Source organism: Rhinolophus hipposideros (assembly GCF_964194185.1).
Source record: "Rhinolophus hipposideros genome assembly, chromosome: 19".
Lineage (NCBI taxonomy): Eukaryota > Metazoa > Chordata > Mammalia > Chiroptera > Rhinolophidae > Rhinolophus > Rhinolophus hipposideros.
This window is the reverse complement of record NC_138065.1, coordinates 6,560,806-6,576,030: the sequence shown is the minus strand read 5'-3', so window position 1 is coordinate 6,576,030 and position 15,225 is coordinate 6,560,806. Positions and strand designations below refer to the sequence as shown.

The following is a 15,225-nucleotide window of genomic DNA, read 5'->3' as shown; positions in this document are numbered from 1 at the left end:
GGACGGTTGTCCCCTTCAGAATGCATGCCCTGGGCTTCCTTGCCTGCAGGCTCCCAGGAAGATCCAGTGGGAAGGGCCAATGGGAGCATGAAAGGCGAGAGGAAGGTGAGGTCAGAATCTCTCCCTTTCCCTGCTTTGGCATTGAATCCTAAAGTATTGCAATGTAGGTGAGGTAATAACTTATAAATCTGGTACACAATCTTTAAAAAAACATTAAAAGTAATAATAAATCTATGTTGATGGATAAGCAATGCAAAAGCAGTAATTTGTGTCATCAATAAAATAGAATGGAGAGGGATAGAGACATCAAAGGGTAGAGTTTTTATGTGTGCTTGAAGTTAGGTTGTTATTCGTTGAAAATAGACTGTCAAAACTTTAAGATGTTTTAGGTAATGGCAATTGTAATCACAAGGAAAATATCTACAGAATATACACAAAAGTAAATGAATAGGAAATCAAAACATGTCACTACAAAATATCCATGAAACACAAAGGAAGATATGAAGAGGTGAAAAAAAGCAACAAAAATAGAAGAAATACAGAAAACAATTTTTTAAATGGTAGTAGTAAGTTCCTCCTTGTCAGTAATTTCTTTAAGTGTAAACAGATTAAACACCCCAATTGAAATATATAGACTGGCTGAATGGATGAAAAACAAGATTCAAATATATGCTGCCTACAAAGAGAATCACTTTAGATTTAAGAACTGACATAAGATAAAGTGAGAAGTGAAGAAAGATACCACGTAAACAGAAGCATAATGAGAAAGGGGTGGCTATAATGATATCAGAAAAAATAGACTTTAAAGCAAAAAATGTCAGAAAAAGATATGGTAGGACATTATATAATGATAAAAGAGCCAATTCACCACGAAGATACAACAGTCATAAACGTTTACTCACCTAACATTAAAGACCCAAATATATGAAAACATTGACAGAACTGAAGAGGGAAATAGACAGCAACACAATAAAAGTAGGAGACTTCAATATTACAATTTCAGTTATTGATAAATAAATAAATCAAACAGAAGATCAATAAGGATACAGGAATTTTAACAACACTATAGATTGATTGGACTTAAGAGACACATACAGCACTCTCTACCCTACAACAGCAGAATACACTCATGGAATATTCTCAAGGACACATGAAATATTCTGCTGGGTAAACCACAAAATAATTTTTCACAAATTTAAGAAGATTGAAATGATACAAAGTATCTTTTTCAATCATAATGGAATGAAACTAGAAATCAATTGCTAAAGGAAAATAAGAAAATCTACAACTATGTAGAAATAAAACAACGCACTTTTAATCAACCAATGAGTGAAAAAAATCAAAAGGAAATTTAGAAAATATATAGACACAAATGAAAATGGAAACACAACATACCAATACTTACGGGATGCAGGAAAAGCAGTACTAAGATGAATGCTTGTATTAATAGGGAAGCAAGATCTCAAATATACAACTTTACCTTACACCTCAAAGAACTACAAAAAGAAGAAAAAACTAAACCTAAAGGTAGCAGAAGGAATGAGATAATAGAGATTAGAGCAGAAATAGGTGAAATAAAGAATAGAAAAGCAGTAGAAAAAAATAAAACCCAAAACTGGTTTTTTGAAAGATCAACAAAATTGAAAAACTGTTAGCTAGTCCAACGCAGAAAATAAGGGAAGACAAAATAGAGCCACAGCAAACTTTAAAACTCCTGTGCACCAGAAGAAACAATTAGCACAGTGAAAAGGTAACCTACAGAATGGGAGATAATAATTGCAAATCATATATCTGATAAGGAGCTAATATCCAGAATATATTTTAAAGACTTCTTCAACTCAACAACAACAACAACCACCACCACCAAATAAATCCCAAATAATCCAATTTAAAAATTGGCAAAGGACTTGAATAGACATTTCTCCAAAGAAGATATACCGAAAGGCAAATAAACACATGAAAAGATAGTCAATATAATTATTAGGGAAATGCAAATCAAAACCACAATCAGATATCACTTCACACCTCTCAGACGGCTGCTATGAAAAGAACGGAAAATAATATGTGTTGGCAAGGATGCAGAGAAGTTGGAACCCTGTGAACTGTTGGTGGGAATATAAAATGGTGCAGCCATTTTTAAAAACAGTATGAAAGTCCTCTGAAAATTAAAAATAGAATTACCCCATGATCTAACAATTCCACTTCTGGGTGTATGTCCTAAAGAGCTCAATCCTAAAGAGCTCAAAGCAGGGTCTTAGAAACCTATTTGCACACCATTTTCACTGCAGCATTTATTCACAAGCGTCAGGAAGAAGAAGCAACCCAAATGTCCATCAACAGATTAATGACTAAAGAAAGTGGGGTAAACACCTGCGTGGAATATTATACATCCTAAAAGAGAAGGAAATCCTTGCAGATGCTACAACATGAATGAAACTTAAGGATATTATGCTAGGCAAAATAAACCAGTCACAAAATGGCAAAAAGACTGTATGATTCTGCAGACTGGTGCAGCCGCTATGGAAGGCAGTGTGGCGGTTCCTCAAGAAATTACGAATAGAATTACCATATGACCCAGCAATCGCTCTCCTGGGTATCTACCCAAAAAATCTGAAAGCATTTCTCTATAGAGACACGTGTACTCCAATGTTCACTGCAGCTTTGTTTACGGTGGCCAAGACATGGAAACAACCAAAATGTCCTTTGATAGATGAATGGATAAAGAAGTTGTGGTACATATACACAATGGAATACTATTCGGCGTTAAGGAAAGATGATATAGGAGCATTTGTGACAACATGGATGGATCTTGAGCTTATAATGCTAAGTGAAATAAGTCAGACAGAAAAAGCAGAGAACCCTATGATTTCACTGATATGTGGTATATAAACCAAAAACAACAAAAGAACAAGACAAACAAATGAGAAACAAAAACTCATAGACACAGACAGTAATTTAGTGGTTACCATAAGGTAAGGGGGTGGGGGATGGGTGATGACAGTAAGGGGGATCAAATATATGGTGATGGAAGGAGAACTGACTCTGGGTGGTGAACACACAATGGGATTTATAGACGATATAATACAGAATTGTACACCTGAAATCTATGTAAATTTACTAACAATTGTCACCCCAATAAATCTAATTAAAAAAAAGACTGTATGATTCTACTCGCATAAAATATATAGTCAAAATCATATAAACAGAAAGCGGAAAGGTAGTGACCAAGAGCAGGGGCCAAGGGGAGCAGAATTAGTGTTTAATAGCCTTAGAGATTTAGTGTTGCAAGATGAAGACGTTCTAGATACCTGTTGCACAGAAGTGTAACTATAGTTGACACTAGGCAAGTGTACCTTAAAAATGATTAAGATAAAAATGGTATGTGTTTGACCATATTTAAAAAAAATTCTACTGGACAGTGCTGATTGATAAATAGTTTGTAAATAAACACATGGTTTTGAGAGATCTATTTGATTTTTAGAGAGCTCAATTTAAACACTTGCTTTCTCTTTGATCTCAAAATTTCAATTTTAGAGCTCCATCATAAGAAGGAAAGAATGTGTGTGTGTATATGTAGGTATGTATATATTTACATATATAAATTATTTTAAATATATACATATATTTACGTTTATTGCCATAATACAAACTACAAAGAAATGTAAAAATTAGAACAATGCAACTGTATCATCCATACATAACAAAAATGATTAAGTAAATGATTCTGTGAATGCTACAGCGTATTATGCACCTATTGGGGTAATGATCTAAATTTGTATAAATACGATCTAGAAAATTATTTACAATATATTGTTTCCTGAAAAAGAGCAGTGTCAAAACTATTGAATAGTGTGTACTATTTAAATGTGACATAATTCCTATATTTTATATTTTAAATTAAATTCCTATTTAATTTATATTTAAATGACAGATCAAAAGATGGAGAAAGAATCATCTACGTTCTCCCATCAGCATGTAAGGTGGCCAGGACCCTTCCTCTGACAATCTCTTTTCCTACCACATAGTAGCCCTCCAGCTACTTTCCTATCTCTTCTCTCTCTTTGTCATCCAATTGCTTGAAGATGTGGTCGAGCTTTGTGACCGCCCCTTCCTAATGCCCCAGTCACGTCACAACCTTCTGGTATCTGGCTTCGCTCGTCAGCACTGGCTCATCGTTCAGTTCTCTCTAAAGTGACTCTGATCTCCCTTTGGCTAAATTCAGTGTTTCTTCAACTCTGCTCAGTATTTTGCCTGTTGGCCACCATGTCTTGCATGAAATGCTTCCGTGACTACCTCTGATCCTGGCTTTCTTCCTACATAGATGTCTTCTTCCCAGGCCTTCTTCGGCAGGCTTCCTTTTTTCAGCCTGGCCTTAAATCCTCGCTCACCACACGGTTCCGGTCCTGTCTGTTTCTGAGCTCCTTTGCACACGGTCCCCTGAGGCAAGTGATCAGCATTTGTGGCTTCAGTCAGCAGGATTCCAGATCAGCTGTAGCCCAGCGAGACGCTGTCCATTTATTGGACCACAGTTTAGAATCCTTTTTTCAGTGCTCTGCTGACACCTCAAAATCTACACTTTCCCCAGCAGAACTTGTCGTATTTCTTCCCATTCCCTCAGTCTACTTGTTCTGATGTTTTCTCCTTCCCTGAGTGATGGGGACCACCACCCACGCATTTGTCTAACCCCGAAATGTGAGTGTATTCTTTAATTCTTGCCTCTTTCATGCGGGGAGAATCCATTCAATCATCGAGTCTGGCAGAATGTGCATTCCTTCATATTTTTTGAAGCGGTCCATTTGTGTCCTTCCCCAGAGAGACAAAAGAGGTGACTGGTAAAGAATACAGGCTCTGGGGTGGAACTGCCTAAATGTGTGTAGCAATTGTGTCACCTAACCTCACCATCTGAGGCAAAGTACACTTTTAGTCTCCTCGCGTGTAAAACACAAATACTAACCATAGGGTTATCATTCCCTGCATGATGGGGTAATGTGCAGAATGAATGGGCTGATTCATACAGAGGGCCTAGAATGGTGCCTGACACACAGAGCGCCTTCCATAAACACTGAGCCCCAACGCCATTATTTCTGGCCCACGGACAACATGCCTTGTCTGGATTATTACCACAGCTTCTTAACTAGTCTCCCTGATTCGAGCCTGGTCCTTTTTTTATTTTTATTTTTTTAATTAATTAATTATTATTTTTTTTTAATTAAGAAGGGCACAACTCACAGTGGCCCATGCAGGGATCAAACCAGCAACCTTGGCGTTATCAGCACCGCGCTCTAACCAACTGAGCTAACCGGCCACCCCATGCCTGGTCCTTTTTTAACCTATCCCTGTAATGCAGCCAGAATGAATTCCCTAAGAACAAAACTGAAATGTTTCTCTTATGAGGAAATCCCTAAGCAGACCTTAGGACCTTGTTATGTACTCTTTCCATGGAAGCAAAGCCCTCCATTGCCTGAGGAGGGATCCTCCACGGACCTTTGGGATCTCCTCCCTCACCCTTTTCATACTACAAACAACTGTTTGTCTTTCTGGGAAAGTTCCTGAGTTTTGCTCTTTCTCAGGTACTTTCCTCTTCCTAGATTCTCCCACTACTGCTCAAACACACCCCAAATCATGATGACCCCTGACACTCAAGGACACACAAAGGGAAAATCACCTGGCAAAATGAAATTTTCTGGGAAACTCTCTCTTGCCTGAAGCCAGGTGCTGCCCAGGCGGGTGTGGGACGCCGGTGGGGGTGGGTGGAACTTGCTCCCGGCCCCTTCCCTTTGCCATAAGCCAGCCCAGTGGGAAACGGACGGTGTACGGGAGAGGTGGACACAGTGGCCTCTAAAACATCGCATACCAAATTGATGAAAAACCTCGGGGGAGCCCTGGGTCCCCCGACGGCACGGCCCAGGATGCAGTGACCCTTCCTTAAGACGTTCTCTCTTGTGTTCCTCCTACTTCGCCATTCCTTCCCCTTTCCCAGGCTGCTCCCGGCCCTTCTCCACCCCTCCTGCCAACAATGCCCCTTTTCCTTTGCTTCTCGCGCACTTTCCTTTCCCTCGTTTCTTCCACGTGCGCCCAACGGCGCCGTTCGAGAACACCGAAGCAGATGCGTTGGACGGGACGTGCGCCTGTTGGGAAAATCAGCCAGAAGGAGCCCGGCCCAGCCTTGACCCGGCGGAGGAGGCGGGGACTCCCGCACGCCCCGCCCAGGCCGACCCGCACCCCGCGCTCCAGCGCCTCTGGCGGCTGCGTGCCCGCCAGTCTGACTGCAAGGCCCCAGGGGCCCGGCCCGGCTCCCTAGGGAACAGGGCTGCGCCATGAGGTCAGCGGGGGCCTCCCGGGCCCCGGGCCGGCCCCTCCCCGTGCTGGTCCTGGCGATGCTCCTGGTCGACTCTCTTGGCGAGGATTTCACGTTTCAGCCGGAGGGGGGCTTCGACTCCTATGAAATCACCATCCCCAAGAAGCTGAGCGTCCGCGGAGGGGAGCAGGGTGCGAGCCGCCGCGTGTCCTACCTCCTGCAGGTGAAAGGGAAGCAGCATGTGGTCCAGCTGTGGCCCAAGAGGTTTCTGCTGCCGCGCCACCTGCAGGTTTTCTCCTTCACCGAGCAGGGGGAGCTCCTGGAGGAGTACCCTTACGTCCCCAGGGACTGCAACTACGTGGGCGTGGTGGAGGGGACCGGGGAGTCGGAAGCCACCGTCAGCATGTGCATGGGGGGGCTCCGCGGCATCTTGAAAATCGATGCCAAACATTACCAAATCGAGCCCCTCAAGGCCTCGTCCACTTTTGAACATGTCGTCTACCTCCTGAAGGAGCAGGAGTTCCACCAGCACCTCTGCGGCCTAACTCGGAAGGAAGGAGAACAGCGGGCGGCCCCCGGTGACCGTGACCGTGACCGTACCGCCAGGCTGGGGGACTTGACCGGAATCATTAGACACCAAAGGTACTTGGAATTAGCCTTGCTCTTTGATCATGAGAGATACTTGTTTTCCAATTCCAATCTGTCTGAAGTCATAAGTGATGCCATTCTTCTGACTTCGATTATGGACACTTACTTTCAGGAACTGCATATGAGGATACAACTAGGCACAGTGGAAGTATGGACGGATCAAAACAAAGCCAATGTCAATTTTCCAACCTTACAGCAGGCTTTAGGCCAGTTTCTGATCTATCAAAAATATATACTAAGTGCTCAGCTTTCAGCAGATTGGGTACAACTCTACGTTAAAGGACATTATATTGATGCGCTTGCGTGGTCCTGGGGAAGAGTGTGTACTAAGGAATATGCTGCTTCTATAACCGTTTTTCCTGATGAAAGTGTCCTTGGACCTGCCACGTGGGGTGCTCATAACCTGGGCCACAGCGTGGGAATGAGCCATGACGTACAATACTGCCGATGTAAGGGAAGGCGTAGCTGCATTATGGGCACCGGACGAACTGGGTTCAGTAATTGTAGTTATATCCAGTTTTTAAACCACGTGCGTAGACACGCAGACTGTCTAAGTGATATCCCTGGACATAGTTATGTGGTGAAGAGATGTGGAAACAAAATCGTGGAAGATGATGAGCAATGTGACTGTGGTTCCGTCCAGGACTGCGAAGCGGACCGCTGCTGTGAACCAGGCTGTAAATTGAGACACGGTGTCAACTGTAGCACTGGACTTTGCTGTCATAACTGTCACTTTCGTCCATCTGGGTATTTGTGTCGGAAGGAAGAAAATGAATGTGACCTTGCAGAGTACTGCGATGGGACGTCAGGTCTCTGCCCCAATGACACTTACAAGCAGGATGGAACCCCGTGCAAGTACGAAGCCCTTTGTTTCAGCAAGGGGTGCCGATCGGCGTATTTGCAGTGCCAACACATTTTTGGATCTGATGCCAGGGAGGCTGGTCATCAGTGCTATGACGTAGTTAATTTAATAGGTGACCAACATGGGAACTGTGGTATTAAGGGGAGTGGTTCCTATAAAAAGTGTACAAAGTGGGATTCATTATGTGGCAGGGTGCAGTGTATAAATGTCAAAACCCTCCCTGATATGCCAGATTATACGACTATTGTTTCTACTCACCTGCGGGATGAAAATCTCATGTGCTGGGGCACAGGCTATCATACGTCCTTGGTACCCCTGGGGATACCTGACATTGGTGTCGTAAAAGATGGCACCTTCTGTGGTGAGAACCGGATATGTGTGAACAGAACTTGTTTCAGTACCTCAATCCTGAAGTATGACTGCCTGCCTGAGAAGTGTAACCACAGAGGCACCTGCAACAATAACAGAAACTGTCACTGCATGTATGGCTGGGCGCCTCCGTTCTGTGAGGAGATGGGTTACGGAGGAAGCATTGACAGTGGGCCGCCTGGATGGCAAAAACCGGAGGTGCCCGCCTCAGCGAAGGTTGTGCCACTTATATTAGGACGCCTTCTTTTGTTAGTCATTTCAGTGATTATTGTGATTTTCAGGCAATTGATAGGAAATTGCTTAAAACCCAAACAGAAAGAAACACCACCACCGACTGACATTGTAGATAAACAACTGATTGTAGATGAACAACCGATTGTAGGTGAACAACCGATTGTAGGTGAACAACCAATTGTAGGTAAACAACCTATTGTAGGTGAACAACCAAAGCAACAAAAAGTTGTGAAAACCAAAAAAGTAATCAAGAAATCCCCAGCCCCTCCAAAACCAAAGGTCAAACGTTGAACAAGCTTATTGTTTATCCAAATGGCTCTTCATCCTTTTTTACTTAATTTTCCTTCAAGATTGATCAGCAAATAAACGATATTCTTGTTCAGGAAATAAAACAGTGCACTTACTTTTCCTAGTATTCCCTTGTCCCTTGGTTTGTGATCAAGTTTTGGATATCCTGAAAAGAATACCCTGGTGGCTTTTCAGAACACTAAAACTCTGGATGTTGTGAGTTTCATAGAATTACAGTGGTTTTCAGAGTAGAGTCCTGAATATACATAAACATTGTGGAATGACTACCAAGATCAAGATAATTAGCATATCTATCACTTCACAGAGTTAAATTTTTTTGGATGGGTGAGAATGCTTGAGAGCAACTCTCAGCCAATTTAGGTATATTTTTAACTACAGGTATTATTAACTAGCGATACCATGCTGTACGTTAGAATCTCAGCACTTATATTACCGATAACTGAAAGTTTGTAGCCTTTGACCTACATCTACCCATTTTTCATTCCCCCAAACCCTCCACCCTTCTAATCTTTGTTTCTGTGAAATCAGTGCTCCCCCCCTCCATTTTACATATAAGTAAACCACATAGAATTTGTATTTCTCTGTCTGGTTTCTTTCACTTAACCCAATGCCCTCCAGTTTCTTCCATGGTATTGCAAATGGCAGGATTTCCATTTTTATAGCTGAATAAATTCTTTATGTATTTTGGATATTAGCTCCGTATCTGATATATGGTTTGCAAAAATATTTTCGTCCATTCTGTAAGTTGTCTTTTCAATTTATCGATTGTTTCCTTTGCTGTGCAGAAGCTTTTTAGTATGATGTCACCCCATTTGTTTGTTTTAGCTTTTTGTTATTGTGCTTTCAGTGTCTTATTTAGGAAATCATTTCCATTCCAACATTAAGGATCTTTCCCCGTTTTCTTCTAAAAGTTTTACAGTTTCAGGTCTGATATTTTTGAGTGTACAGTTTAATAGTGTTCGATACCTTCATTGTGCAACCAATCTCTACAACTCTTTTTATCTTGCAAACCTGAACCTCTCCACCCATTAAATAACAACTTCCTGGTCGCATTCCCTGCGGTCCCCCAAAACCCCTATTCTACTCTCCATCTCTATGAATGTGACTACTCAATGTACCACGCGCAAGTGGAATCATAGAGTATTTGTCCTTTTGTGTCTGCCTTATCTCACTTAGCATAATGTCTTCAAGGTTCATCCCTGTCATAGCATGTGTTAGAATTTCCTTGCTTTTTATGGCTGAATAATATTTCATTGTATGTACAGATGATCCCCAACTTATGATAGTTTGACTTACGATTTTTTTTTTTTTACTTTACAGTGGTGTAAAAGTGATACCCAGTTAGCCATGCTGGTTCCCCACTGTTAGTAATCAATAAATTACATGAGATAGTCAATATTTCATTATGAAATGGGCTTCATGTTAGATTATTTTGCACAACTGGAGGCTAATGTAAGTGTTGTGAGAAGATTTAAGGTAGGCTAGGCTAAGCTATGAAATTTGGTAGGTCAGATGTATTAAATGCATTTTTGACTTACAATATTTTAAACTTATGCTGTACACCCATTTTCATAGCAGCAGTACTCATAAAAGCTAAAAGGTGGAAACAACACAAATGTCCATTGATGGATAAATGGATAATCAAAATGTGGCATATACAATGCTGCTTGGCTTACGATGGTAAACATACATGCTTCATAAGTTTAAAATATTGTAAGTCAAACCATCATAAGTTGGGGATCATCTGTACATACAATGAAATATCTATTTGAGCCTCTGCTTTCAGTTCCTTTGTGTATATACCCAGTACAGTTACTAGATCATATGGTAACTCTGTGTTTAATTTTATGAGGTCATGCCATACTCTCTTCTATAGAAGCTGCACTATTTTTACAGTCTCAGCAGCAACGAACCATGGTTCTTATTTTTCTACATCTTCCCCAACATCTGTTATTTTTTGGGGTGTGTGTGTGTGGGCAGGGGGTGGGTTGGGGGTTGTTTATTTTTATTTTTGTTTTTGGTAATAACCATCCTAACGGGTATGAAGTGATGTCTCCTTGTGATTTTGATTTGCATTTTCCCCAATAACAAGCAATGTTGAGTATCTTTTTATGTGCTTATGGGCCATCTGTGTATCTTCTATGGAGAAATGTCTGTTCTAGTCCTTTGCCTATCTTTTAATTTGATTATTTGTTTCTTTATTGCTGAATTATGGGGAATTTTGTATATTCTGGATATTAATCCCTCATCAGATATTTTGCAAATATATTTTCCCTTTTGTGGGTTGCCTTTCACTTTGTCAGTAAAGTTCTTTGTTGTATGAAAGTTTTTAATTTTCATGAAGTCTAATTTAGTCATTTTATCGATTTTATATACTTCTTTTATTTTGTTGTGTTTGCTTTTGATGTCACATCTGAGAAATCACTGCCAAATCCAATGACATAAAGATTTCCCCCTATGATTTCATCTAAATTTTACATTTTTTAGGTCTTATGTTTAGTTGTTTGGTCCAATTAGACTTAACTTTTTAATAAGGTGTAAGGTAAACATTCAGTTTCATTCTTTTGCAAGGGGATCTTCAGTGTTCCCAATGCTGTTGGTTGAAAAGCCTGGATTTTCCCCCATTGACAGGTCATGGCATCTTTGTCAAAATTAATTGGATCGTGCACGCGAGGATTTATTTCTGGGTTCTCCATTTATTCCATTGACCCATGTGACTATATGTCTATCTTTATGACAGTACCACACTGTTTTGACTACTGTAGCTTTGTAGTAAATTTTGAAACCAGGAAATGTAAGACTTCCAACTTTGTTCTTTTTCCAGAGTGTTTTGACTATTCAAGATTACTTGTGATTCCATGTGAATTTAGGATGGCTTTTCCTATTTCTGAAGAAAAAAAGTCTCTGAGATTTTGATAGAGATTGCACCGAATCTGTAGATCAACTTGAATAGTATTCACATCTTAACAACATTAAGTCTTCCAATACATGGACAGTTCTGTCTTTCCATTTGTTTCTGTATTCTTTAATTTCTTTCAGCAATGTTTTGTAGTTTTCTTTCACCTTCTGATTTTAGTCATTTAGTCCTCTCTTTTTCTCAAAGGCAATCTAGCTAAAGGTTTTTCAGTATGTACCTTTAACAGGGAATTACATTTTTTTTTGGTATGGTTTTGTGTTGCTGTTTATTACTATTTCATTTCAACTTGTAGTACTCCTTTCAGCATTTCTTGTAGGATAGGTCTAGTGGTAATAAACACCCTCAGCTTTTGCTTATCTGGGAAAGTCTTAATTTCTCCTTAGTTTTTTTTTTTTTGAAGGATACTTTGGCCAGATATAGTATTTTTGGTTGACAGTATTTTTTCTTTCAGTAATGTGAATGTATCATCCCACTCTTCTATAGCCTGCAAGGTTTCTGCTAAGAACTCTGCTGACAATCTAGTAGGACTTCCTTTGTATGTAACAGTCACTTTTTTCTCAGTGCTGTCAAAATTCTGTCTTATTTGTGATTTTTGACAGTTTATGCTGTGTCTCAGTATAGGTCCCTTTAATTGGTCTTAGAGTTTTTTCAGCTTCTTGAATTTGTACGTCCATTTTCTTCCTCAGATTTGGAAAACTTTTGACCATTCTTTTTCCAAATGGCCTATCTACCCCTTTGTCTTTCCTTCACCTTCTGAGACCATCATAAATCATATGTTGTCTCATTTGATGGCATCTTATAAATCAGTTAGGCTCTCTTCATTTTTCTTTATTCTTTTCTATTGGGTTGGTGCAAAAGCAATTGCGGTTTTTGCAATTATTTTTAACCCTTTAAACTGCAATTAGTTTTGCACCAACCTAATATTTCTTCCTCTCTTTCATTAACTATGAAAGCCCTGTCTTTGAGTTTGCTGAATTGTTGTTCTGCGTGGTGTCTTTGAGTTCATTGAGCATCCTTATAATAATAATTTTGAATTCATTGTCTGTCAATTCTTATATCTCCATTACTTTAGGTTCGGTTTCTATAAATGTAATTGGTTCCTTTAAACATGTCACGGTTGCCTCTTTCTTTCTATGTCCTGTTGTTATTGTTGTGTTTGGGATTTTGGCATCTAAAAAAATCAGCTAACGTTCTGAGACTGTTGTCTGCTTTCATACAAGGTGACTTTCTTCACACAGCTAGGCTACAGATTCTGGACACCTCTCAAGTCCTTTCTGGGCTTAGGTGTATAAAATCTACTTTAAGAGATCTGTCAGTTTCTACTCAGGAACTTGCTCTGGTCTCTCTGGTGTTGGGCCTCCACCTAGTGTCTGTCTGTGGTGCTGCACACCGCGGTGCATGGTTTTTATCTTTCTTCTAGGAGACCCCCAAACCTGAATCCCTGTCCCTGAGTACTGGAATACAGGTGAGACAGACACTAGCCTTTTCTACAGCCCTCTGAATGCCAATTGGACTCACATTCTACTTCTTTCTCTCCCCAAGGAGATGATGGGAATTCAGGGTTTCCTCCCAATTATGTTGCAGTGTGTGTGTGTGTGTGTGTGTGTGTGTGTGTGTGTGTGTGTGTGATTGGAGAAAGGACTTCTGACAAGAGAGAGTGGAGAGTGTTGCACATTCTGTATGCGGCTTCCACGTGCGTGACTTTATGCCCACCTGCACTGCACGAACCTTCTAATTGGTTTCTGTAGTTCTCACAGCGATATTTGGTGGGTTTGTTGTGGGAGAAGGCGTGTCTAGAGCTTCCTATTCTGCTGTCTTGCTGATGTCTGTAGTCTGGTCAATGGAACTTTTGGCAATGGCAAACATGTCAATACAGTCCAATACTGTAGCCACAAGGCACCTATGGTTATGGAACATTTGAAATGTGGCTATTGTATCTGAGTCACTGAATTTAAACTTCATTTAATTTATTTTAAATTTAAATAGCCACATGTGCCCGCTAGTTGCCAAATTAGACAGCAGAGCTATAGAAAGCCCATATTTCTACACCTTCTCAGCAATATTTAATATCCAACTCTTTAATCTAGACTCGCATTAGAAAAGAAAGACAGCTTGTTATTTTAAATTACATCCTCTAATTATTAGTGAGGTTGAGTATATTTTAGTAGCTTGATGCCAATCAACTTTTTAAATTCTTTTTTTTCATTGCAGTATTGCTGACATATAACATTGTATATTAGTTTCAGGTATACAACATAAGAATTTGGTGTAAGTATATATTGCTAATTGCTAATGATCACCACAGTAATTCTAGTTAATATCCATAACCACACATGGTCCCATTTTTTTCTTATGATGAGAACTTTTAAGATCTACTCTCTTAGCACTTTCAAATATATGATGTACTGTTAAATAACTCTTAAATTTGCTTGTTCATGTCCTCTGCCCATTATTTTATCATATAGTTTTTTTTGCTTTTATTGATTTGTGGTAGCTATTTATAATTGTGACAATTCTGCCAATCTTTCATTTGTCACAACTTTTATAGTGTCTTTCACCACACAGAAAATTTTATGCCCTTTCAGCTTCTGAATTTCATATTATTCTTCTGTCCTCCGTCAACCTGTGATTGTAAAACTGCCTGCTTAATATGTGCTTTAATACAGTTTTTTAGTACATCTCTGATTTTCTTTATATGGAATACAGTTCTGTCTCCTAGGTGTGGTATGATTCTGTCTTATTATTGGATCAAAAATTGAATAATCTTATAATTGACAAAGGGCACTATAAATGGTTCTGACATATCAATGAGAAAAAAGACATATACTCTAATAGAAAAATGAGTAAAAGATTTCTATAGGCACATCACAAAAGAGAAATTCAGGTAGCCAATAAACATATGGAAGGTTCTCAGTCACATTATTAAAGAGTGTATTGAAATTTAAAGCTGCTATCTGAACCTATGCCCATCAGGTTAACAATGATTCATGAGGCTGATAATATGAAATTTTGGTGAAGATACAGACTAATAAGAACTCTCGTAGCCTTTGGTGGCAATGTAAATTAGTAAAATTCCTTTAGAAATCTGTTTAGCATCATCTCATATTGTTGAAAATATGCTGTATGATTCAAAAATTCCATTCCCAGGTGTATACCACATAGAAATGTGTACATATGTACATTAGGATACATGGATGTAGTAATATTTGTCAAACTGGAAACAATCCTAACTTCCAATAACTGCAGGGACTGTGGCAATGGAGATAATAAATCAGAATTTTATGCAATAGCATGCATGGATGAGTATGACAAACAAGGAAAAACAAAACAAATGAACATAAATGTCAAAATCAGGCAAAACTGAACTTCATTTTCAGGGATATATGCATAATTGATAAAAATAAGGTTCTAAGAGGAAAAAGAGCTAGAAATAAGAAAAGTAGAAGGGGAGAGGTTCCAGTTAAGATGGTGGAGTAGGTCAATGCTTTCCTTCTCCCATGACCACATTAAAATTACAAATAAATTATAGAACAATTAGCCTGGAGAACCATCTGAAGGCTAGCCGAACAGCAGTCCTATAGCTAAGAA

General features: G+C 39.6%; 1 protein-coding gene across 1 annotated transcript; it reads left to right on the top strand.

Annotated features, from left to right (window-relative positions):
* Positions 1–6,317: 6,317 nt before the first annotated feature.
* Positions 6,318–8,702, top strand: ADAM30 (ADAM metallopeptidase domain 30; the record flags this gene model as incomplete). The annotated part of the gene is made up of 1 exon (XM_081025262.1): positions 6,318–8,702. The coding sequence occupies one exon, from the start codon at positions 6,318–6,320 to the stop codon at positions 8,700–8,702; it is 2,385 nt and encodes a 794-aa protein (XP_080881388.1).
* Between the last annotated feature and the right edge of the window lie 6,523 nt (positions 8,703–15,225).